Consider the following 22,491-nt stretch of genomic DNA (forward strand, 5'->3'; position numbering starts at 1 on the left):
AAAAGCCATTTACAGAGAATGATAGAACTGTTCAGTGTTTAAATACACAAAACATTCATGATATTGGTTATTCTTATTCCACTTTGTTTCATTCAAACAGGTGGTGCATTTTCTGTTCTTGGGTGTCATTTTAACTACAAAATGTGTCCAGAAACAGGCAGGGAGAACTCGAGAAGAAACACTGACCTGGCATAGATCTTTACATTATTTTATTTGTGGAGGCAATACAATCATTACATTGACAGACTTTACAGAATAGGAACAACAATTACGTAAACAGAATGGAAAGGAATAAAATAGAATAGAATCAAATATGTGGCAGAATAAGCAAAACACCAGAAGTATGACAAAAAATGATCTGAGACATGCATGTTGTGCAAAGGTAAAATATTTTAAATTTAAAGAGATAGTTGCTATACTTGCATGACTGAAATAGCTGCTTGAGAGGCGTTTCAAAGATGGCCGCAGAGGGAAATTACTTGTCTTAGTCCTCTCTCACACCCAACAACAGATGCAGGAAAAGACCAGCATCATTGCAGATACCTCAGCAAGCCTGGGCCTCAACATCAATAGAGAGAAGAGAAAGGCAAAATAACTGACAGGCAAGGGGGACATATGCAGATGTGAGAAAGCGAGATCAGCTTTCCTCCAACTGAAGAACGTCTGGCGATCCTCTGAGATCAGCATCAACACCAAGACCAGGGTCTTCAACATCATTGTAAACCCTGTCTTGCTGTATGGAGCTGAGACCTGGAGAACCACCACCACTACCATGAAGAAAATCCAGGTTCTCATCAACACCCGTCTCAGAAGAGGCTGGCCAGACAAGAAAGTTCTTCAGCAAAGAAGAACTGTGACATTTAATGAAACAGCAACCAGTGGAAGGTGACATCCTCCAAAGATGCTGGAGGTGGATTGGACATACCCTCCGCAGGCCTGCAGACAGCATCACAATCCTTAGTGGGGTTTTCGACCACTTCTCTATATCTGAAGCAGCCAGGGACATAGGATCATTGCTGTCATCTTCCTCGGACCCTCCAAATGAGACCAAGCCACTTGCACCGGAAGAGGGACACTGATCTTTGCTGGTGAACAGCACAGGGGAATCCTCACGCTGTGGGGAAAGTGAGGCATGCAAGATCTGGGCTGACGTGAGCTCACCGAGTCCTGTTTGCTCACTTAGCGGCTGCTTATGGCAACTGGACTCGCTCATTTGGGCACACAAGACGCCATTGTTCTGCAGTTGCACAGACTTGAGTCAATCAGGCTTCAGCATTTTCTGAGGAAAATGAAAAAAGAAAGTTATTTAAACTTTTGGAAGTAAAACTAAGACAAAAAATATATCTATACATTGTATATAATGAATTGAGTACATTTTTACAGTGTACGCTCAACGTTACCCCTTCTGATGGCAGTGCATGGAAACTTTTTCTGGCCTTCGTTGTTTCAACAGTGTTTAATATCAGGCTCAAATTGACATTTTAGATTAAATAAAAAAAGTACAGGAAACCTGTAAATCAATTACAGAAGCATGAGAATTCTCTCAATTAATTCAAAAAAGGTGTTGTGTACTTCTACAATGTTCTTTGATCTATATCATCCATTGTTAGGCTACCAAGCAGCCCCTCAAAGTTAATTTGGCGCATTCTCAGCAGGGAAGGCAGTGGAGTGTTCTTTCTCTTAAATACGACATGTTATTGCCTGTTTTATCTGCTCTTTCATTTGTTAATTTTTACTTTCACCTTTGCAGACCGCAGCTGTCATTGGATTGGTTCAGATGCCTGCCACAATCCTTGGTGCTATTGACCCAAAATGGACATTGCAAAACAATGGATATAGTATATTTTACACAGTTTTCTCTCATTTGCAAAATTGGATAAAACACAAACAAAACAATGTATGCCTTGGTTTTAAAACACAGCACAGAGACTTTTGATAAAAGTAAATAAAATTGACTTTGCTGGTAAGTTTAATAATTGGGTCATTTATATATATATATATATATATATATATATATATATATATATATATATTTAAGTTTAATGCAGAGTAAAATTAGAAGCCTGTTTCAATGTCTGTTTAAATGTTTCATTTATGTCCAAATGTGACACGTGTTAGGTCTAGACTCTAGAGGTACACTTTATAACTACAGACAGGCATTGAAATTCACTTGCAGCATTCATTGCACTGTTTAGCAGCGATTTTAGACAGTTTGAGTGTTTTTGCTCACAACTTGACCAGGGCACAGCAGTGTGTGCACCACAAGAATCCGCAAGAAGAGAGAAACAAAAGGAAAGAGAATTAGGTATCAAACAAAAAGAAGCAGATGAAAAAATTAAAAAAGAAAGGTGATTGCCGGTAATACCAAAATTTAGGTTTGGACTTACCTGTGCGATTTTGGTGGTCCTTAAAATAAAATCTTCAGTCTTTCTTGATGTCATAAATATCACTGAATATATCACCAGCATCATTTGAATTATTTTGACTGCATGATGCGGTGGACAGCTTTCCATGATATTGAGTCATAAATACATTAACATCAGCACAACAGTGAACTCGTGAAACTGTGTCTGTCCAGCAATATACAGTCAAACCAAAATTTATCCAGACACCTTCAACATTTCTCACACTATAGAAAATGGTAATAAAATATGACAAGAACTCAGTGTTATCAAATAAGTTGATATTTTACTGGTTAGACTGTAAATTAATTAGGTTGAAGCTGTCAGCTGTTAAATTTAAGTACACAATTAGATAATGCTAATAGGTCAACCAATTACCAATTAAATGCTTAATTTTACATACATATATACATAGATGAACTAGCCTATAATGTCCTGCACCCACTAGTAAAAAAATATATATCTGGTGTCTGAATATTTTTTGGATTGACTGTATGTGGCAAAAACCACTGGAATATTAACAACTGATTTAAAACATGCTGGGCCTCTTGAAATTTGTTCAAGCATGAAATGTTTTCCTATTACTATTTCTGCAATGCCTTAAGCATATAATACTAGTATGCTATTCTGAATTCAGCCATTCAAAAGATAATTCTGAACTTTGGCATGTCACACATTAGATTACATAACGCTTCTTCAGGCAGCATTTTTTTAATGCATGAGTGGGAATTTCGGTTTTAAGCTTTTACACAGTCAAACTGAAAATCTTATGCCATAATATGTCAATATGATAAAATGATCTTCCCATGGTTTCTGGCACAAATTTCCATGCCCTTTGTGTCAGTCTATTGATGGCAAAGGTTTCTCTTAATATGTAATATTATGGGCACTTTTGACATTTGAATAAGGATGCACATTTTTCTTCTTGTGACAATATCAGATGCCTTGAAGTTGCGAGTGAGAACAGGTTGGATAAAACACAAATCTCCTTTTGACCAGCAATAAAAGAAAACTAATAAAGTGATCTTATTCTTTAAAAACATTTCATTACTGTTAAACATTCGTTACCTGTGTTACATTCCTTGTACATTGTGGTTTCATTGTTTAATGGTCATTTTCATAACAACCCAAATTACATCCACCAAGCAAATGCTATTTTTTTTAATGTTTTATTATCAAAAAATAGTATGTACAAGAGTAACTTCCATAAGAAGAACATACATGTTTCACAATACAATAGAAATTACAAAAAAAGAAAGAAAGAAAACAGAGAGCATATCTATATATTGTTGAATAAGCATAAATTAATACTTAATTGAGACTCCAAGCAGCAAGCACATTAAAATAAATTCTTTGCCACCTAAATCTGAGAAAATATACAGAGGATATTCCAAACAGACCATGGGTTTTGAAAATAGTCTAAGCCAATTTATTTTAAAAGCATTGTTCAGAGAGCTAAAGTCAATAAAATTTAGACCACCTTTATCATATGAATTTAATATTACTGATTTCTTAGTAGTGAACTTTGTTTTTTCATTCAAATTCACATATTCTGTCAATTAATTTACATGTCTGTTTGTCAACATAAAGTGACTGAGCAGTATATAAGCGAGAAACGCCTTCTGTTTTAGTGAGAAAAACTTTTCCCTTGAGTAACAGATCTCTCAGCAACAAATGATTCAATAAACTCTAAAAAATAATTCAGTGTCTTAGTAATTATCACAGTAATAATTAACTTTATTAACTTAAAAAATCAAGTAAATAATATTCAGAGATTGTATTGAGTTAAACATACCAAAATAATTGACTAAAATGTAGAGTTATATTTAAGTTTTTTTTACTAAAAATGTTTAGTATTTAACTAACCAATTATTTACTTATACACTTTATATATTTGTGAAATTTCTATCAAAATATTTGAGAATAGAGAATTAAACTGATCTGTTTCAAGAACCACAAAAAATACTTCATTCAAATCAATATTATTAATATATTTCACACATTCTTATGAAATTGAGTAAGTTTACTTAATTAAAACAATGCACCCTTCCCCCACCCCCATGATGGCAACTCAACGGTTGAGTGAGCGTGGGCTGTTTGAATTCTCTCCAGTCTCCAGAACGGTTTTCTCTTCGGCGCAGAATTAGTGCATTTCCTCTGTGAAATTAAGGTGTGTGTATGTTTTATTGTATCTATAAAATCATTACTGTGCTTTAAATCATTTTATTTAATGCAAAACAACATACTGGGACGCAATGTGAGTCACCTAAACGAGTGTCACGTCTGTGTTTTCGCTGATTGAAATGCCTGATGCCTTGCATAAAACACACAACTTTATTCCTAAAGATAATGCATATAATTAATTTGGATGATAAAATGTCCTCAGAACTGTGCACCGTTTGTTTATTGGCAGGTTATGGTCTGGAGTCAGTCGCGTCCCAGCATCTTTCGCATATGAGTGAAACGCAGGACGGCAGTCTGAAGTTCGAAGTTCCTTTTCGAAAGGGAACTCATACTGCGTCAGAACGCTAGGGGAACGCCTCAACGTGACTGATGACTGAAACATTGTATAATCACGACAATCCTATTGGCCGGCGTCAGCCATGATGTCATCCTCTAGCACGACCAGGAAGTATAAAAGGGGCACCTAGAGAACATGTCATCCTCTTTTTGTCCTGTTTGGGCCAATCCCAATTCTATTGGGGATTGTTTGGGACTGTTTGGGACTGTTTGGGCCAATCCCAATTCTACCCCTTACCCCTTCACTTACCCCTTCCCCTCTGTTTTGCGCGTGCATGTGAAGGGGTAGGGCTGTCTCAATTCTCTTTTGGTTGGAGGGGTAGGGGTAAGGGGAAGGGCCAGATAGCCCTTCAAACGAAGATTTTTCGGGACCACACTTCAAACGAAGGGGTATGAGAAGTGTCACTGCATACACCGGCTACAGACGCAAAATGGCTGCCCACGCAAAAATATTTACATTTTTAACGACAAATAATGATTTCCTTTATGTTACATTCAATATTGTGTTCATATTTACGGTCAGTTTCTTCAGAGAAACGTTTGTAAAAAAAAAAAACATCGCTAAAGTTTGCTAACGATAGTCCCGCAACATATTTTCATGTCAAATGGTGAAAGTAATTGCGGAAGCGAATTGGCTTATATTTTACAGTACATCGGCTATGAACGCATTGTTTTTTTGTGGTTATATGTGAACACGATATAAACGAACAGCGCTTACAGTTTCGTGCTTTTTGCAATATGATCAGATCAACCAGTCTTGTATGGTCTTTATCAAACAGGGACACCTGAGGAAACCCGGAGGATAATTCGTTTTCACATTGACAACGAGCAACATTTCCTTAAGTCCAAATACAAGGCAAAAGAACTTTGGGAGTGAGTCTGTTAAACGTTACTGTGCTTCACAAGACAAATGCAAAAAAAATAGCTGTAACCCATGCAACTGAGATGACTGCAGCTGTCGACGGCATCTTGGAAGTTTGTGATAAACATCGGCGCATCTCCTGTGACGTAGGCGCTAGCGACGACGTATAATGACGTGTAACCAGTAGTGGTGTCCCATTTCTTAGGGGAATATTTTCACCCCTTCGCCTTGCCACTCTGTTTCAAGGGTCAAGGGGAAGGGGAAGGGGAAGGGTTAGGGGTAGACGAAAGGGAAAGGGGTAGAATTGGGATTGGGCCTTTCACTGACACTGAGTTACGAATTATGGCTGGAAACAAGCGCTTTAGGAAGTGTGCCGACTCGTGTGAGAGGTTTCTCACACCTTGGGACACTCACAACCTTTGTGTGCTTTGTCTGAGTGAAGAGCACACGCGCTCGGTCCCTGAGGAGGTGGAGTGCGCAAACTGTGGGCGTTTCTGTCTCTCTTCTTGAGGGAAGAGGGACAGTCATCTTTGCCCCACGGTTCGGGTCCTGCTCGCGCCGAAACCGAGAGGAGACTCAGATCGTGGGGGTCTCAGAGGGAGCTCGCCGACAAGTTTGAGAGAGGGGGGAATCTCTCACTCTCGTCGGTGGCTGATGAGAACAAGCTGCTGTACAATATCTGTATAACAAGCTGCTGGGCGGGAATGCGCTCTCTGATGCATCCTCTGGTCCAACAGCCAGTGCTCTATTGGCTTCGAGCCCGGATGAGCAGGAGGGGGCTGAAGCAGGTGAAGATGCCGAGATGGCTGAACCTGCCCAGCCCCCCTGCCCCGCGTATGCAGAGCTGGTGGAGGCTTGAGTTGCCATGGCGGCGCCTCAAAGGGGAAGCCACTCGTGGAAGGCTTGACGAGCGCTTTCTCTCTGGCTACAGTTATTCTAGTCATTTGAATGTGGAAGGTATATGCGAGAGCACGGGTATGTGTCGATGCCTCCCGTTGAGGAGACGTTTGCAAGCTATCTCTCGCAAGGGGAGACATCGACACTAAGAGGTCCGACCCTGCCATCTAGACCACTCCAGACCACATCTCGTCTGAAGGGCAGGGCATACGTGGCGGCAGGTCAGGCTGGTGCTGCGCTGCACACAAAGTCGGTGAAGGAGCTATCGTCTCTGGCTAGAGACTGTGGTTGAGTATAAAATACAAATAAGAAAACATGTTGTTGGCTTCAGCGATAAGCATGATAGCCTCCCTGGTATGGGGGTTGACACTGGTCAAAGTAGCCTGCAAAGTAGCAGGCTAGGGCCCATAGGCTCTGGGCCGTACTCCCTGGGCCGTACTCCCTTAAAGGAACCCCCCTCTAAAATTGGGCTGTAGTATCCATGCCCTTGATAGCATTTCTAGACATTTTCCAAAATTAAACTTAAAATGAACATATTGCTGACTTCATTTAAAACATGGTAGACTCACATGGAGTAGGGGAGTATTTATTCTGTGACGTCTCAGAGCCTTGTCCTGCATGAATAAGATGAAATAAACCAGAATAAAAATTCACAATCACAAAACTGTATACGGTAAACATTGAAAGAGCCTCTTCTAAAGGAACATGATGTTTTTTATAATGCAGCTCATTTTCTAATTGAGCATTAAATGTAATGAACTGGACTGTAGAACATTTACCAGCACGTGTCTTCTTCCTCCATTTGATGAGTGCAGTGATGATAACAGCCACACACATTAATACCAACACACTCATAACTACAGACAGACGGAAGGATCCTCCTGGGTCATATTTATCTGTATCTGAAATTGTGGTGAATTAAAAAACAAAACAGGAAAGTAAATACAAAAGCTACAGATATATGTATACTGAAATAGTTTTTATTATTATTATTAAATCGATGTAGTTGTTGATATCAAAAAGGGCATTTTGTTTGTTTGCTTGCTGGTGTGGGCATTTTTATTTACCAAATATAATGTCCAGTTTGTTGTCCAGATTGAGGTGCTTCATTGTACAGTTGTAATTATGTCCTTCACGTAGTTCTTCATCGCTGATCACTAAACTCTTCCTCATCTGGTAAGTCCTGTCTCCATTGGGCAGAATCTCTCCTCCTGTGATCTGATCATCATCCACAGGATGACCATCTCTGAACAGGGTCAGGTTAATGTGACGGGGGTAAAAACCAGTGGCCAGACAGCTGATCTGAAGCCCTTGAGAGTCTGGGAGTTTCTTCCTCATGAGTCTCACTCTGGGTTTCACTACAGAGAATAATGATAAGTGTTACTGTTGTTAAACTGTTGCATCAGTTATTTATTTATGGTTCTCATGTTTCATTATGCAATCAGAGGCAGGAATTTTCTGTCTGTAATTCTGTCTGGGTCATATTTGTTGATTATCTTTTTTTTTTTTTTTTTTATTATACTGAAGTTAATCAGGTTGATTCTCTCACCTTTTCTCATCACATTATTCTTTTCCAAATGCAGGTACCTCTTCAAAGTTTTAATGCAAATAGGATGATAAACATTTTCATATATAAACTGTATATGAAGCTTTTTTACTTGGTCCCATGATATTATCCATGGCTTTTTCATACGGATATCGTTTTTTTCCAGGTCATAGGTGAACTCCTCCATACATTGTCCATCAAAAGCATCCCAGGAATGAATTGGACCTGGTTTATCATTATTCAACAGTTCACATCCAGCAAGTCTCTGATACACATGTACACCTTCAAATAAAAGAAAAATGTATTTGTATTAGTCCTCACTCTGACACTGACATAATATGTATAAATGTAGTGAACTGAAAATGAATATTCTGGAATTTATGATTACAATTTTAAAGTCTTACACCATTTTTTTTAAATAAAACAAATGAAACAAAACACATAGAAGCTACATCTGTTATTAAATGATTTGATAATGCTTATAATGTAGTTCTCACCATCTGTGTGATTGAGGTGTTCATTAGCATAAAAATCCCGATTTTTAATGGAATAATACATGTCTTGAAATACAACACCAACATCACTTTGCTCCTCATCATAGTACTTTGAATCACTTTTAGTGCGATAGACAGGTTTATATGTGGTTGAGTCATAATATAATATTTGCAGATCATCCAACATCAGCACAACACTGAACTCAGGAAATGGTGTCTGTCCAACTATATATGTTGCCAAAGCCATCAGTGAGTGAGAACCTGTGGATACACAAGGACGAGAAATATTAGTACAGATTAGTCAAATTAGACAATAATTCAATTCAATTCAAAACTTTAGACCATAACATATGACTATTCCATTCCAGACTAATCTTCCTCTGGCATTATAACTGAAGAAGAAATTTTATCTTTAAAGGGATACTCCACTTTTTTTGGAAATAGGCTCATTTTACAACTCCCCCAGAGTTAAACTGTTGAGTTTTACCGTTTTTGAATCCATTCAGCCGATCACCGGTTCTGGCGGTACCACTTTTAGCATACATTATTGGAGTGGACAAGACCATTAGCATTTCTAAAAAAAAATGACCAAAGATTTTCGATATTTTTCCTATTTAAAACTTGACTCTTCTGTAGTTACATCGTGCACTAAGACCGACGGAAAATGTAAAGTTGCGATTTTCTAGGCTGGTATGGCTAGGAACTATACTCTCATTCCTGCGTAATAATCAAGAAACTTCACTGCCGTACCATGAGTGCAGCAGGCGTAATGATATGACGCAGCGCCTGAAAATAGTTCCGTTGTGTTGACGGAAGGTAGCCTATTTTCAGGCGCTGCGTCATATCATTACGCCTGCTGCTCTCATGGTACGGCAGTAAAGTTTCTTGATTATTACGCAGGAATGAGAGTATAGTTCCAAGCCATATCAGCCTAGAAAATTGCAACTTTACATTTTCCGTCGGTCTTAGTCCACGATGTAACTACAGAAGAGTCAAGTTTTAAATAGGAAAAATATCGAAACTCTTTGGTCATTTTTTTTTTTAGAAATGCTAATGGTCTTGTCCACTCCAATGATGTATGCTAAGCTATGCTAAAAGTGGTACCGCCAGAACCGGAGATCGGCTGAATGGATTCAAAAACGGTAAAACTGAACAGTTTAACTCTGGGGGAGTTGTAAAATGAACCTATTTCCAAAAAAAGTGGAGTATCCCTTTAAGATGAGTGTGACCAATCATATGACAATAGAAGAGTGTTGGTAAGTGAAAGGAGGTCAGAATAAAATATGATGAACAAGTCTAATAATGTTCTAGCCTGGGAAAACCCAGACAACTTCCGGCAAATTTAGATTTGCTCTGCAAGTTAGTCTGGCAAAGAGCTCATTCAAGCCCATTTCTAGTCCGTCGAAATCGCGGCACCAATCAGAAACGTTGGGGCGGGCTTTACACGATGACGACAGCACACTGACGGTGAAGCAGATTTTGTACATTTACAAAGATAGATGCCGCCGTGGAACTAGGGGTGTGATGGTTATAGTTGAACACCGTCATTAGAACTCTATAACCGCCAAAACCATGTTATGCTTAAAAAGGTTTAAAGAAAGTTATCTGGAGTTAAATATAAGTAAGACGAAATAATTGTGTTGTGGGAGGTTTAGTTCATCACTATCTGAACCACTTAAGTTAGGGGGCCAGTTAGTGGAACAAGTTGAGACCTTCACATATTTGGGCACTGAGATTGATAGGCATCTATCCTTTTTTCAACATGTGAATATCGTATACAAGAAATCTCAACAGCGCTTATTTCTCTTGAGAAGGTTGAAGAGTTTTAATGTTAGACAAAATATCATGATAACAGTGTATCACGCTCTTGTTGAATCAGTATTGATCTTCAATATTGTATCCTGGTTTAATTTTGTTTCTGCTAAAAATAAGAAAAAATTATCCAGGGTAATCAAACAGGCATCTAAAATGATTGGGGACCCGCAGATTCAACTAGTAGACCTTTATAATTGTGCAGTAAAAAGGAAAGCAGACACCATCGTTACTGACCCCTCCCATCCTCTGTGCAGCTCGTTTCAGTTACTGCCATCGGGTTGCCGCTTTAGAGCTCCTTTGGCCAAAAAGAAAGTGTACAGGAACTCTTTTATTCCTACTGCCAGGGGCGTAGAATTTAGTAGGGACACTAGGGACGTGTCCCTACCAATATCCAGTGACACTGATATATCCCTAGCAATAATTTCGATCAAAACTTAAAATACATGTATATATTGATGTCCCCGTCCCCACCAATTTCAAAATCAAACCTACGCCACTGCTTACTGCTATTTCTATTTTAAATAAGACCAAAAAGTGTCATTAGTATATTGGGCTTGAGCCTTTATTGTTTTACATAGTAAGGCAGGCCTACTTTTTTTCCTTGTAACAATTTTAAATTGTGATGTGTGTGTGATTGTATTGTGTATATGTGAGCCTTTTTAACCAAAGACAAATTTCTATCACTGGTTGATAGATGATAAAGTTTTTTTAATTTGAATGGAATGTTATTAAAATATTTTTTCACAATTTTTTTATCATAGAGAATGTTTAAACACTAATATCAACTTACGAGGGAAACGAAGGCGGAGTTAGTGGTGCGATCGGAGGCTGCTACTGCTGGAGATGATTCGGGAGAGGTCTGTGTCACTTAACCGATCAGAGCGCGCGCTGACACGGAGTAAAGCCTTGTTTAATGAGGGTTTACCCCTCATTTACACTGCACACATCTGCGGCGCATTACGGCTGCGACACGGTTTTATTCCGTCCTTCACACAGTGCCAACTCACACCAGGAGCATTTCAGACGCGAAGCGACTGGATGCGCGAGACCACGTGATTTGCCTGTCCGGCGTGGTTTTTCTTGATTTTTGTGTGTCTACCTACAGTCTATGGATTTTACCAAGGATATATTGGTGTGCAATACAATTGGGATTCTGCACAGGGTGTTTATTATGAAATTGACAGTGTTTTTTGACTTTTATTTTGTATTTACGGTGCGGCTTGGACGCGGCGTCCGTCAAAAATAGACTAGGCGCCTATATTTAGCGAAGCGGCGTGGAGAGCTAGCCTGGCTCCGCCCTCCTACGCACTTCCGCTCAATTTTATTTTCCTTCAGTACTACGTCTGGGATTGTGCTGTAGACTTTGGTTTCCAGAAATAATTTTTTTACCGGTCCAATCAGCGAACAGAGGGAGTGGCTGAGAACGATGACGTAGATGTAGCGCGTCAGTTTGAGTTGGAGTTCAGTAATGGCAGCGGAGAAAGACGTGAGAAAATCTATTCGGTCCGTTGTTGCAAAACTGCCGAATATCCAGAAGTTAAAGCCGGAGCAAGATCAATGTTTGCTAAGTGTTGTTGGTGGCCATGATGTTGTGGCCCTCCTCCCCACGGGGTTCGGGAAAAGTTTAATTTTCCAGCTCACTCCGCCAGTGGTGAATGAGTTAGCTAAGGCGAACGATAGGATGCAAAGCCGATAGTTGTTGTCGTCTCTTCTTGTTGCACTAATGGAGGACCAAGTGAGGGAGGCAGAAAGGTTAGGAGTTGGTGCTGGGCAGCTCGGCGTGCACGATGATCACTGTACAGCATTTGCGGCAGATCCGAAACGACCGCAGCGGCGTATTGTTAATGATTACACCCAGCTTCGACAGTTGACTGAATACATCACTGTCCTTAGTGTCAAATATACATTTAGAATTGTTCCTTGAACTCTTAAATTCGATGAACAAAACATGCAGCTCTCGTTGACAGACATCTTATTCTAAACATAATCCTCTGATCATTCGGACTTGTTTTTTTTTATTGCTTAAAACAATACACAAGTAATAACAGAAAACATAATACAAAAACAAACAAAAAATAATAATAAAAACAAAACAAAAATAAAACAGTAGGGGGATAATATAAAATAAACATGAACAAGTTAAGAGAATTACATGACACTGAAAAAAGGAAAATAATTACAAACAGATAATGTTTTTAAGGCTTTTTTTGTTCTCAGACAACTTAATTGAAAAGAGGTATTTTTTAAATTCTTTCACAAATATAAGAAAGAGAGGTTTAGCATTTAGATATTTAGATTTATGAATATGGAATTCGGACTTGTTGTTTCCAGCCGGTTTCGGCGCATGACATACGTCACGACCACACGTTAGCGATTGGCTATGGCAGATCCTGAGTGACGCTGGGCAGATCCAATAGTTTTGAACTTTAACAGAGAACCCGCCTACAAGGAAGTAAACGTTTCTCAATGGAGCGAGGCCAGACTCTCTGTACAAATGAAATGTACGAGAGTCTGGTAGAACCAGGCTAGTGGAGAGCCGCTTCTGGGAAGCTTCTGAAACGCGCCGCTTCGCGGCCGATGTAAACACACGCATTGACTAGAATGGCCGCGATCAGCTCCGGTATGGCGCTTACTCCGTGCCAAAATCAAACATTCGAACGACCGATCGAACGTCTATCCGAACGTCTTGTACTTTTGAGTGTCTGACCGAGCGGGTGACCCACGTGACGACCTGACGTGACGTCAACGTCTTGAAATTAGCAGTTTTTTAACCATGCAAGTATCCAAGCTAATGTGTAAAGACTAGAAATGGACATTAAAGGCAATACATATCAATATTGTACCCCTAAAACAACATTAAAACATTTCTCCTGAATCCTGTGCATGTGAGGCTATGTGTTTTACTTTCAAAGAGCAGAAATACTGTAGGCTAGCCTATATATACAGTTATTCAATAGTCTTAATTTGACCAATATAATCATTTTAACTAGTTTTTATTGTTCATTTTATTGCCCAATGTACAATGTTCTCACAGTCCATAAAAGAAAACACTCCAAATTAATAAATGTTGCCTTTCATTTAAAAAGAAGGTTTTCATAAATATATATTTGGAAATATAGACCTAGCCTATATAGAATATCCATTTACACACACACGCACACACACGCACGCACGCACGCACGCAAGTCCAATACTGTCATGGTGCTCTTCCGTCACTTTTGACCAAAAATTTTCTGTTTTGAATTTTAAAATTCACAATTATACGCAAATGAACTGGTAGGGCTATTACCACACAGCATAATTGAGTCAGAAGACTGAAATAAGAGGTTGAAATTAGATCAGATCCAGATGGATTAAGCTGTGATAAAAGAATTGCTGTTTATTATTTATTTATTGAGTTTTACTGTTATGTGTAACAAAATACTTTCTCTGTATTCAGGTTTGACTGTAGTAATAATGCAAATATATATTTTTTATTGACTCTTTTGTGTGCATGATCTGATAGCACTGTTTGATTTTGAGCACAGCTAAAATGGTTTTGAGTCTTTTTTTTCTTTTCTTTTCTTTTCTTTGAAAGAAGAGTCAGATGTTCTCTGAATGTAGTTTGAAAATGTGGTTTTGTGTTTAAGGTTTAAAAAAATTAATGATGTTTCCAAGAAATGTGTTTTAGCAATTCAGGAAATCTGTAGGCTAATATAGATTAAAAACATGCATCCTATTTTTTATATAGGCTATAGGCCTATCACACAGATAACAAACTAATAAAAAGTTAATCTAATCAAGCATAATCTCAGTCTTAATAAAATTACTAAATTATCATAATCTTTCACAAATAGACATCATAAATGTTAAAGTGGAAAGGTTTATTTAAAATATGTGTATATTTTATAGGCAATGGGCTTTTTAATTCATGGCTAGTCTATTTGATTTGTATTATGCATAAAAAAGCAGATAGGGCTTCAGTTTTCGCTGCATTTGAATGTGTTAAAGCGTATTTCCATGAAATATGAGACATTGTCTGTTCCTAAAACTTCCGTTTTAATGGGAGATAGAGAAAAATTATTTGGAATATCTCGTGCTTTTCCGAATTAGCAGTCAATGCCTGGTTTGTTAATAGCCTAGGCTCTGCTATATTTAACTTTAATAATAGGGCCTACACAGCACATAACTTTCTAAATCAGCCAATAATCAAATGTGGACTAGTTAGAGGACACAATAGAAGCATAAGAAGTTAAACTAAGGTAAGAAAAACACAAACGTGTTACAACGTGTCTTCACACGTAAACAACACGTTGGGATGACGATCAGTTACTCGCACTCCCGACCGGTCGCCATAGGAACGCGTTAACAACACGTCAGCACACGTAGGAACGTGTTACATATGATTTTATGAAAATGATCAATAATTTCGTTTTGGCTCATTGTTTATATGTGGCAGACGTGAAAATCAACTAACCTTAATTACAAAGTAAAGTATATTCAGCTGAGTATGTCTAAATGTAATATTAGAATTCTTATACACATTTTTAAAATAAACCTTTCCACTTTAACATTTATGATGTCTATTTGTGAAAGATTATGATAATTTAGTAATTTTATTAAGACTGAGATTATGCTTAATTAGATTAACTTTTTATTAGTTTGTTATCTAGGCCTATAGCCTATATAAAAAATAGTATGCATGTTTTAATCTATATTAGCCTACAGATTTCCTGAATTGCTAAAACACATTTCTTGGAAACATCATTAATTTTTTAAAACCTTAAACACAAAACCACATTTTCAAACTACATTCAGAGAACATCTGACTCTTCTTTCAAAGAAAAGAAAAGAAAAGAAAAGAAAAGAAAAGAAGACTCAAAACCATTTTAGCTGTGCTCAAAATCAAACAGTGCTATCAGATCATGCACACAAAAGAGTCAATAAAAAAAATATATTTGCATTATTACTACAGTCAAACCTGAATACAGAGAAAGTATTTTGTTACACATAACAGTAAAACTCAATAAATAAATAATAAACAGCAATTCTTTTATCACAGCTTAATCCATCTGGATCTGATCTAATTTCAACCTCTTATTTCAGTCTTCTGTCTCAATTATGCTGTGTGGTAATAGCCCTACCAGTTCATTTGCGTATAATTGTGAATTTTAAAATTCAAAACAGAAAATTTTTGGTCAAAAGTGACGGAAGAGCACCATGACAGTATTGGACTTGCGTGCGTGCGTGCGTGTGTGTGCGCGTGTGTGTGTAAATGGATATTCTATATAGGCTAGGTCTATCTATATTTCCAAATATATAAATATATATTTATGAAAACCTTCTTTTTAAATGAAAGGCAACATTTATTAATTTGGAGTGTTTTCTTTTATGGACTGTGAGAACATTGTACATTGGGCAATAAAATGAACAATAAAAACTAGTTAAAATGATTATATTGGTGAAATTAAGACTATTGAATAACTGTATATATAGGCTAGCCTACAGTATTTCTGCTCTTTGAAAGTAAAACACATAGCCTCACATGCACAGGATTCAGGAGAAATGTTTTAATGTTGTTTTAGGGGTACAATATTTATATGTATTGCCTTTAATGTCCATTTCTTGTCTTTACACATTAGCTTGGATACTTGCATGGTTAAAAAACTGCTAATTTCAAGACGTTGACGTCACGTCAGGTCGTCACGTGGGTCACCCGCTCGGTCAGACGCTCAAAAGTACAAGACGTTCGGATAGACGTTCGATCGGTCGTTCGAATGTTTGATTTTGGCACGGAGTAAGCGCCATACGAATGTTTGATTTTGGCACGGAGTAAGCGCCATACATAATGGCAAGCCAAAGTGTTCACAAACGCCTGGTCGGGCGTCTGATTGCACACTGACACGTCAAAAGCGTGCGTTCGACAGCCAAACGCGCGTCAGAAGCGCGCGTTCGACAGCCAAACGCGCGTCAAAAGCGTGCGTTTTTGCCATAAAAAGCACGCGTTCTTGTGCACACGGAAAACGCGCGTCAGAAACGCGCGGTTTTTGCATCAAAGCGCGCGTCAGGAACGCGCGTTTGGCTGTCAAAACGCACGCTTTTGATGTGCGCTTTGGGGGTCACCGAAAACGCACGCTTTTGATGCGCGTTTATCGTAACAAAAATGGGCGTCGAAAACGTGTGTTTTGACTAGGACAAAACGCACGCTGTTGACGTGTAAACAGTTAAACCAAACAGGCAGTAAAAACGTGTGTGAAGTTTCCAACCAGGCGAAAAGGACGCGTGAAATACGAGTTATAATCAGTTTGAACGGGTCAGTGTCATTGGCTGCTGAAGGCTTGGGTTTAACCATTTCTGTGGGCTTAGGGCCCTTACATAGTCAACGCATTGGTACGCATACGCGTGCGCAAGGCTACACATCGCTACGCTTCTGCCGCCATTATGCGTCGATGCGTAGCCAAATGTGTCATCCTAGTTTTTGATACGCGACGCGCCGATGCGCGCAATACTATGCGTTGTCGGTGGGGGCGACATTGCAAGTAATGTACATAAAAAGGTATATTATTATGTTTACAGAAGAAGAAGATTTGAATACAATGGCGGGCGAAGAGGAAAAGTTATGCGAGCTTGTTCTTATACATCCTTTGTTGCCGCCGATGTAAAATCAGCAATATGCACTCCTCTTCAGTTGCCATTTTGATCTGAATATTACGTGACCCGACTGTAGACTCTACTACCCCCTGCTGCGTGATCGGTGTATTGCATTTCACGCATCGCCGGTGACGCTTGTGTACTATGAAAAGGAGCGCGTAGCTCGCGTAGCTCGCGTTGCTTGCTCGCGTTGACTATGTAACGGCCCGGGGATTTAGCTACTGTTCATAGACTAGGGCTAGGCTACTACCACCATTTAACATGCCATAGATCAGGATATTCAGCCTATCTATTTTGTCCTTTTTTGTAGAACTTATAGAAATAATATATTTAAATTGCAGTTTTTATCAAAATTTAGATACAAATAAAACTCCCTTGTTTTCTTCGCTTATGCCTTTGTCCCTATGTGGTTTAGGTCTCTTGTCTTATCATTAAACCCAAGCAAAACAGCAAGGAATTATCGATGGCAAATTTTAAAATTTTTAGTTTCCAATTGTAATTTTGGTAACATTTTACAAAAAGGTTTCATACATTATTTAAGTACATTAGTTCACATGAATTAATAATGAACTGCACTTCTACATGTTAATTTCAACCTTTACTAATATTTATTAAAAATCAAAAGTTGTTGTTAACATTACTTAATGCACTGCGAACTAACAGGGTACTAAAAGGGTACACTTCTCAGATTAGTAAAGTAAAACAAAGTTGTTAAAGTATTTTAAGTGTATGAACATTTTAAATGTAGCCTATACAATACATAATGTTGTTTATATATATATATATATATATATATATATATATATATATATATATATATATATATATATATTACAAAACATTTTCAACCCTAAAACTTCAAGAAAAGCCTATACAATACATAATGTTGTTTATATATATATATATATATATATATATATATATATATATATATATATATATATATATATATATATATATATTACAAAACATTTTCAACCCTAAAACTTCAAGAAAATCTGTTAAATATCTGGACAAGTTCTGGGCCAGATTTTAGGTTGATGTCTCAACAAATGAGCATTAGGAAAGATTGCATTGTGCGCAGTACCAACATTTTCCACTAGATGACATCCAGACACCACCGATGAGATCTTCGACTTCCATGTATGGCTTTTATCTGGGGCCTCATTTATAAAACTTTGCGTAGGATTTGCGTCAGAAGTGGCGTACGGATGAAACATGGGACGTGCGTACGCACAGAAATATTCGGATTTATAAAACCATGCGCACGCACATCCTACGCATTTTTCCCTTAATAAATCACAATCAATTCTAAATGTAGCGCAGCTTTTGCGGCTTCATGTCACGCCCATAGTTGCCCATAAATAGTCCGTGAAACGCCCATAAGTTAATATTCATCGATTGCGAAATCATGGCAAACATAGAGAGGAAATCAAAGCAACGTAACTTCACTCAATGTGAAGTAAGTTATCGTTGGCGAGGTGGAAAAGAGGAGAAAAATGTTGTTTGGAGGGCACAGTGTGGGCATTAGCCTACTAATGCCAAAAAGGCACTTGAGTGGCAAAAGGTTGCAGACGCCGTATGCTGTAGTAGCCTCACACCCTCGGACTGTGGCCGAAATAAAAAAGAAATGACAAGCTACAGATGTCGGTTATAATCTACATGGAAATGGGAAATAGTTCAGCGCAAATGTAATTTCTTGCAGCTTTCTGAATGATTGAGACATAGCCTATGTCTACGTCATACGTTATTTTATCAAAAATAAAACAAACTAAAGGCATATGCATGAATTCCATGATTCCGTAGCTGATGAAGACATTTTTACTACGAAAACAACTTTCCCCAGTGGACAAATTATCTATCTATCTATCTATCTATCTATCTATCTATCTATCTATCTATCTATCTATCTATCTATCTATCTATCTATCTATCTATCTATCTATCTATCTAATTGCATCTATATCTGCTCCGCCTGACGGACACATTGTGGTCCTAATATAGCCTATCAGTTTTGTACATTATTTCGTTCTGTTTACCATCTTATTTATGAGGATGAATTGTATAACATGCCAATATTATTGCAGAACATAGGCCTATTTCACTTTTCTTTTTGCAAATATGTGTTAATTTGCATTTCTGTTGCAGATCGATCAAACGTGTTATTTATGAGAGGCAGTATTGCCATTTATTTTACACAACGGTCTACAGTTTCACACACTTTCACGTGTTTCTTCCATCTGCCGACGGTGTCGCCATTTCTCATTTCACCCGTTTTTGTGCGTACGCCTGGGTCAGAGCTTGCGTGAAGGACCGCACATTTTACCGTCAAGTTTGCTTTTTATAAATACCACTTAGGTAACGCTTTAGATTACAGCCCGGAAAGTACTGCGTAATTAGAGCAATTTTACAGCGTAACCTTCGGTAATTATAGTGTACCTATATTGTACTTACAATATAAGTAGCCTATAAGAGAACAATATTTTAAGTTTGGGGAATAAAGGGGTAACAACCAGGAGAATTAAAAAATTATTTATACTGTAAGTATTAAGGGTAACTTATTCTACTATTATGATATAACAATCTTACATTTGGGATCAATTTAGCAAGAACATATACTGCGTACCTTTTTGAAATAATGGTGAACCAGTACAGTATACTTTATAAATGCATAGATGTCCCTGTAATTTTTAAAATGTAATCTTTTTAACAAAAGTGCACTGAAAACGAAAACTATTGCAACTTTTGCTTAAATATTGTGGAAAGATACTCTTGTTTCATAGCTTGTTACCCCCTTGTTCGATGTAGTTACAGGGTAAGTGGGACATTGCGGGCTGTAAATTAAAGTGGTGCTTTTTACCCCCTTGTTCCATGTAGTTACAGGGTAACAATAAAAATGTATACACACAATCTTATATCACTGACTCGGAAACCTTTATTTATTATAGAAGCACCACTTACCCTGTAACCACATGAAACAAGATATATTTCCCAGTATTTAAAAAAATTGCAATAGTCTTAGCTTTTCTTGCCTTGAAACATGTTAGCCCAACTTAAACATCTGCACTTTTACTATCATAAAATAAATAAATAAAAGTATAAATGCATAGATATGTTCCCTGTAATTTAAAAAAAGCCTATACGGTATGTATTGGTATACAATTATTACAAAAAGTTAATACTTCTATAATACTTACAGTATAAATATTTTTTTAATTCTCCTGGTTGTTACCCCTTTATTCCCCAAACTTTACATATTGTTCCCTTATAGCTACTTACATGCAAGTACTTTATAGGTACACTATAATTACTGAAAGTTACTCTGTAAATTCCTCTTAATTACACAGTAGGCCTACTTTCCGGGCTGTAATCTAAAGCGTTACCAAATAGTTTTACTATTCTCACACACATAATAGAAAATAGCGTAGCCTACTTCCGCGTTTCAAAATAAGGTGGATAGGAAGCATTAAATGAACTTACCTGCATTGACAACTGTCAAGCATGACAGCAGATACGCAACCTTGAGCATTCTTTAAATTAACGAATCCAGGTGTTATGGATCATCTCTGTAAAATATCCCTTAACACGATCCCAAGTCGATTCAAAGGCCCTGTCCCAATATCCGCACTTGCGCCCTTGTGCCCCTCAATGCGCGTTCTCGCTAAGGGGTGCAAGACCGTAGGGTGTCCCGATCCTCTAATAGTGTTCTCCAGGGGTGATCATAAGGGCACTTAATGCACCCCTTTCGCAAGTGCGCATCAGACCTCACTTTGCTGTGGGACCCAGAATCCTTGTAGTGTTGTGACGTTTCGAACAGCTAACCAATGGGGGAGAACCATAGACATCATATAGGTAGACGCCCTATCGACCGCTACTGCCTATTGGCACGGACGAGAATTGGAGCCGCCATCTTAAACCGGTCATCCGCCCCGCTCAGTGTAATCTGAATGGCAGGTGAAATAAGCTTTAAATTAATCATATCTCACTGAATACTGAACTGATTTTCACGCGGTTTTTTTTTTTACTGCAAAGGCCATTCATGTAGCTATGATACAGGACACATGGTTCGGCGTTTTTTAATATCCATAGTAGGCTTAACAGTAATATAATATTCTGATATAAGATATAAAGTGACCAGACACTATGTGTGATGAAGGATATAATGTATTTTATAAATCACACACTATAAATATAATAAAGAAGCAGAAACAGATAGTTGCAGTAAAGTAAGATATTTTAATAAGTTGAAGAAACAATTTATGATTTGTGACACAAACATACACACGAACAGACACACAAACAAACACGAAGAGACACACACACACATACACACACACACACACACACACACACACTTTCACACACATAACGCAGCCACCTGTAATAAAACTTGAGAAGAAGCTTATCAACGTGTTTGCATCAGTAATTTAAAAAAAATTAAATTCGGACAACATTAAGCCTATACCTTTTTTATTGTATGTGGATGTGGGAGGGGAAAATGTCGAGACTAAAGCCCTATTCGGATTAACTTTACAAGGGTAGATGGAGTAAGTTAATAATGTAATTTTACCACAGGACTTCTGTAATATCAATAGCCAAATCGCATGTGATAGATATAGGTTATCAATAAAACTAGAAGTTGGAGGGCTAACTCAATTTGCGCATCGTTGTAATGCTTGTATTTACATTGCTTCCTGATATCATGTGCGTATAGCTGGGCTGCGTTCAGCGCCGACAAAACGTTGCAGAACGTTTTTTAAACAGAAACGGTGATGCGTTGAACGCACTGTTGTGATGACGCAAGAGTTGCAACTACGGCAGCTGAGAAGGCTTTTTGTGTTCTTTGTGAAGAATTTTCGGAGCCTGATGAAGTCGGTATAAATATGTTTAATACTACAAAATATGCCCGATGTTACAGTTACTGCACTTGCCGCCCAGAACACAAGAGAACAGAGTGAAGGGATTTGTGGAAACTGAAATGGAAGCACATCTTACCTAATAAAGACTAAAACACATCTATTTAGCCTCACATTCTTGTTGTTCATAATGTTTTATTAATACCCTGTATTACAGGGTATTAATAAAACATTATTTTATTTCTCATTTTTAGGAAAAGCACTTTACATGCATTGTTTATTTCTATACCAAATGTCACACACTTGCAATGAAGCTAAAAATATAAACAACTACATCATTTTGTTGATATCCTATATTTTTACAATAATACTTATGACAAACATGTCTTCTGATATCCTTAGTTGTTGCGTATCGAACACATTTGTAAATTACTTCCATTGTGCGAGTTCTCTTTAATACCGTGTGCTT

The 22,491-nt window shown here is 37.8% G+C and overlaps 1 protein-coding gene across 1 annotated transcript; it reads right to left on the reverse strand.

Moving 5' to 3' along the window:
* Positions 1 to 637: 637 nt before the first annotated feature.
* LOC130102063 (major histocompatibility complex class I-related gene protein-like) lies at positions 638 to 20,734 on the reverse strand. The gene is made up of 9 exons (XM_056267956.1): positions 20,647 to 20,734; positions 8,725 to 8,982; positions 8,231 to 8,509; positions 7,749 to 8,039; positions 7,461 to 7,583; positions 6,185 to 6,333; positions 5,173 to 5,298; positions 926 to 1,114; positions 638 to 835 (listed from the first exon to the last, which is right to left on the reverse strand). Exons 1-9 carry the CDS (start codon positions 20,693 to 20,695, stop codon positions 638 to 640), a joined length of 1,662 nt encoding a protein of 553 aa, XP_056123931.1. The 5' UTR covers positions 20,696 to 20,734.
* Between the last annotated feature and the right edge of the window lie 1,757 nt (positions 20,735 to 22,491).

The sequence above is a fragment of the Rhinichthys klamathensis genome, unplaced genomic scaffold (assembly GCF_029890125.1).
Source record: "Rhinichthys klamathensis goyatoka isolate OS25496 unplaced genomic scaffold, OSU_Roscu_1.1 h1tg000266l_1, whole genome shotgun sequence".
Classification (NCBI taxonomy): domain Eukaryota; kingdom Metazoa; phylum Chordata; class Actinopteri; order Cypriniformes; family Leuciscidae; genus Rhinichthys; species Rhinichthys klamathensis.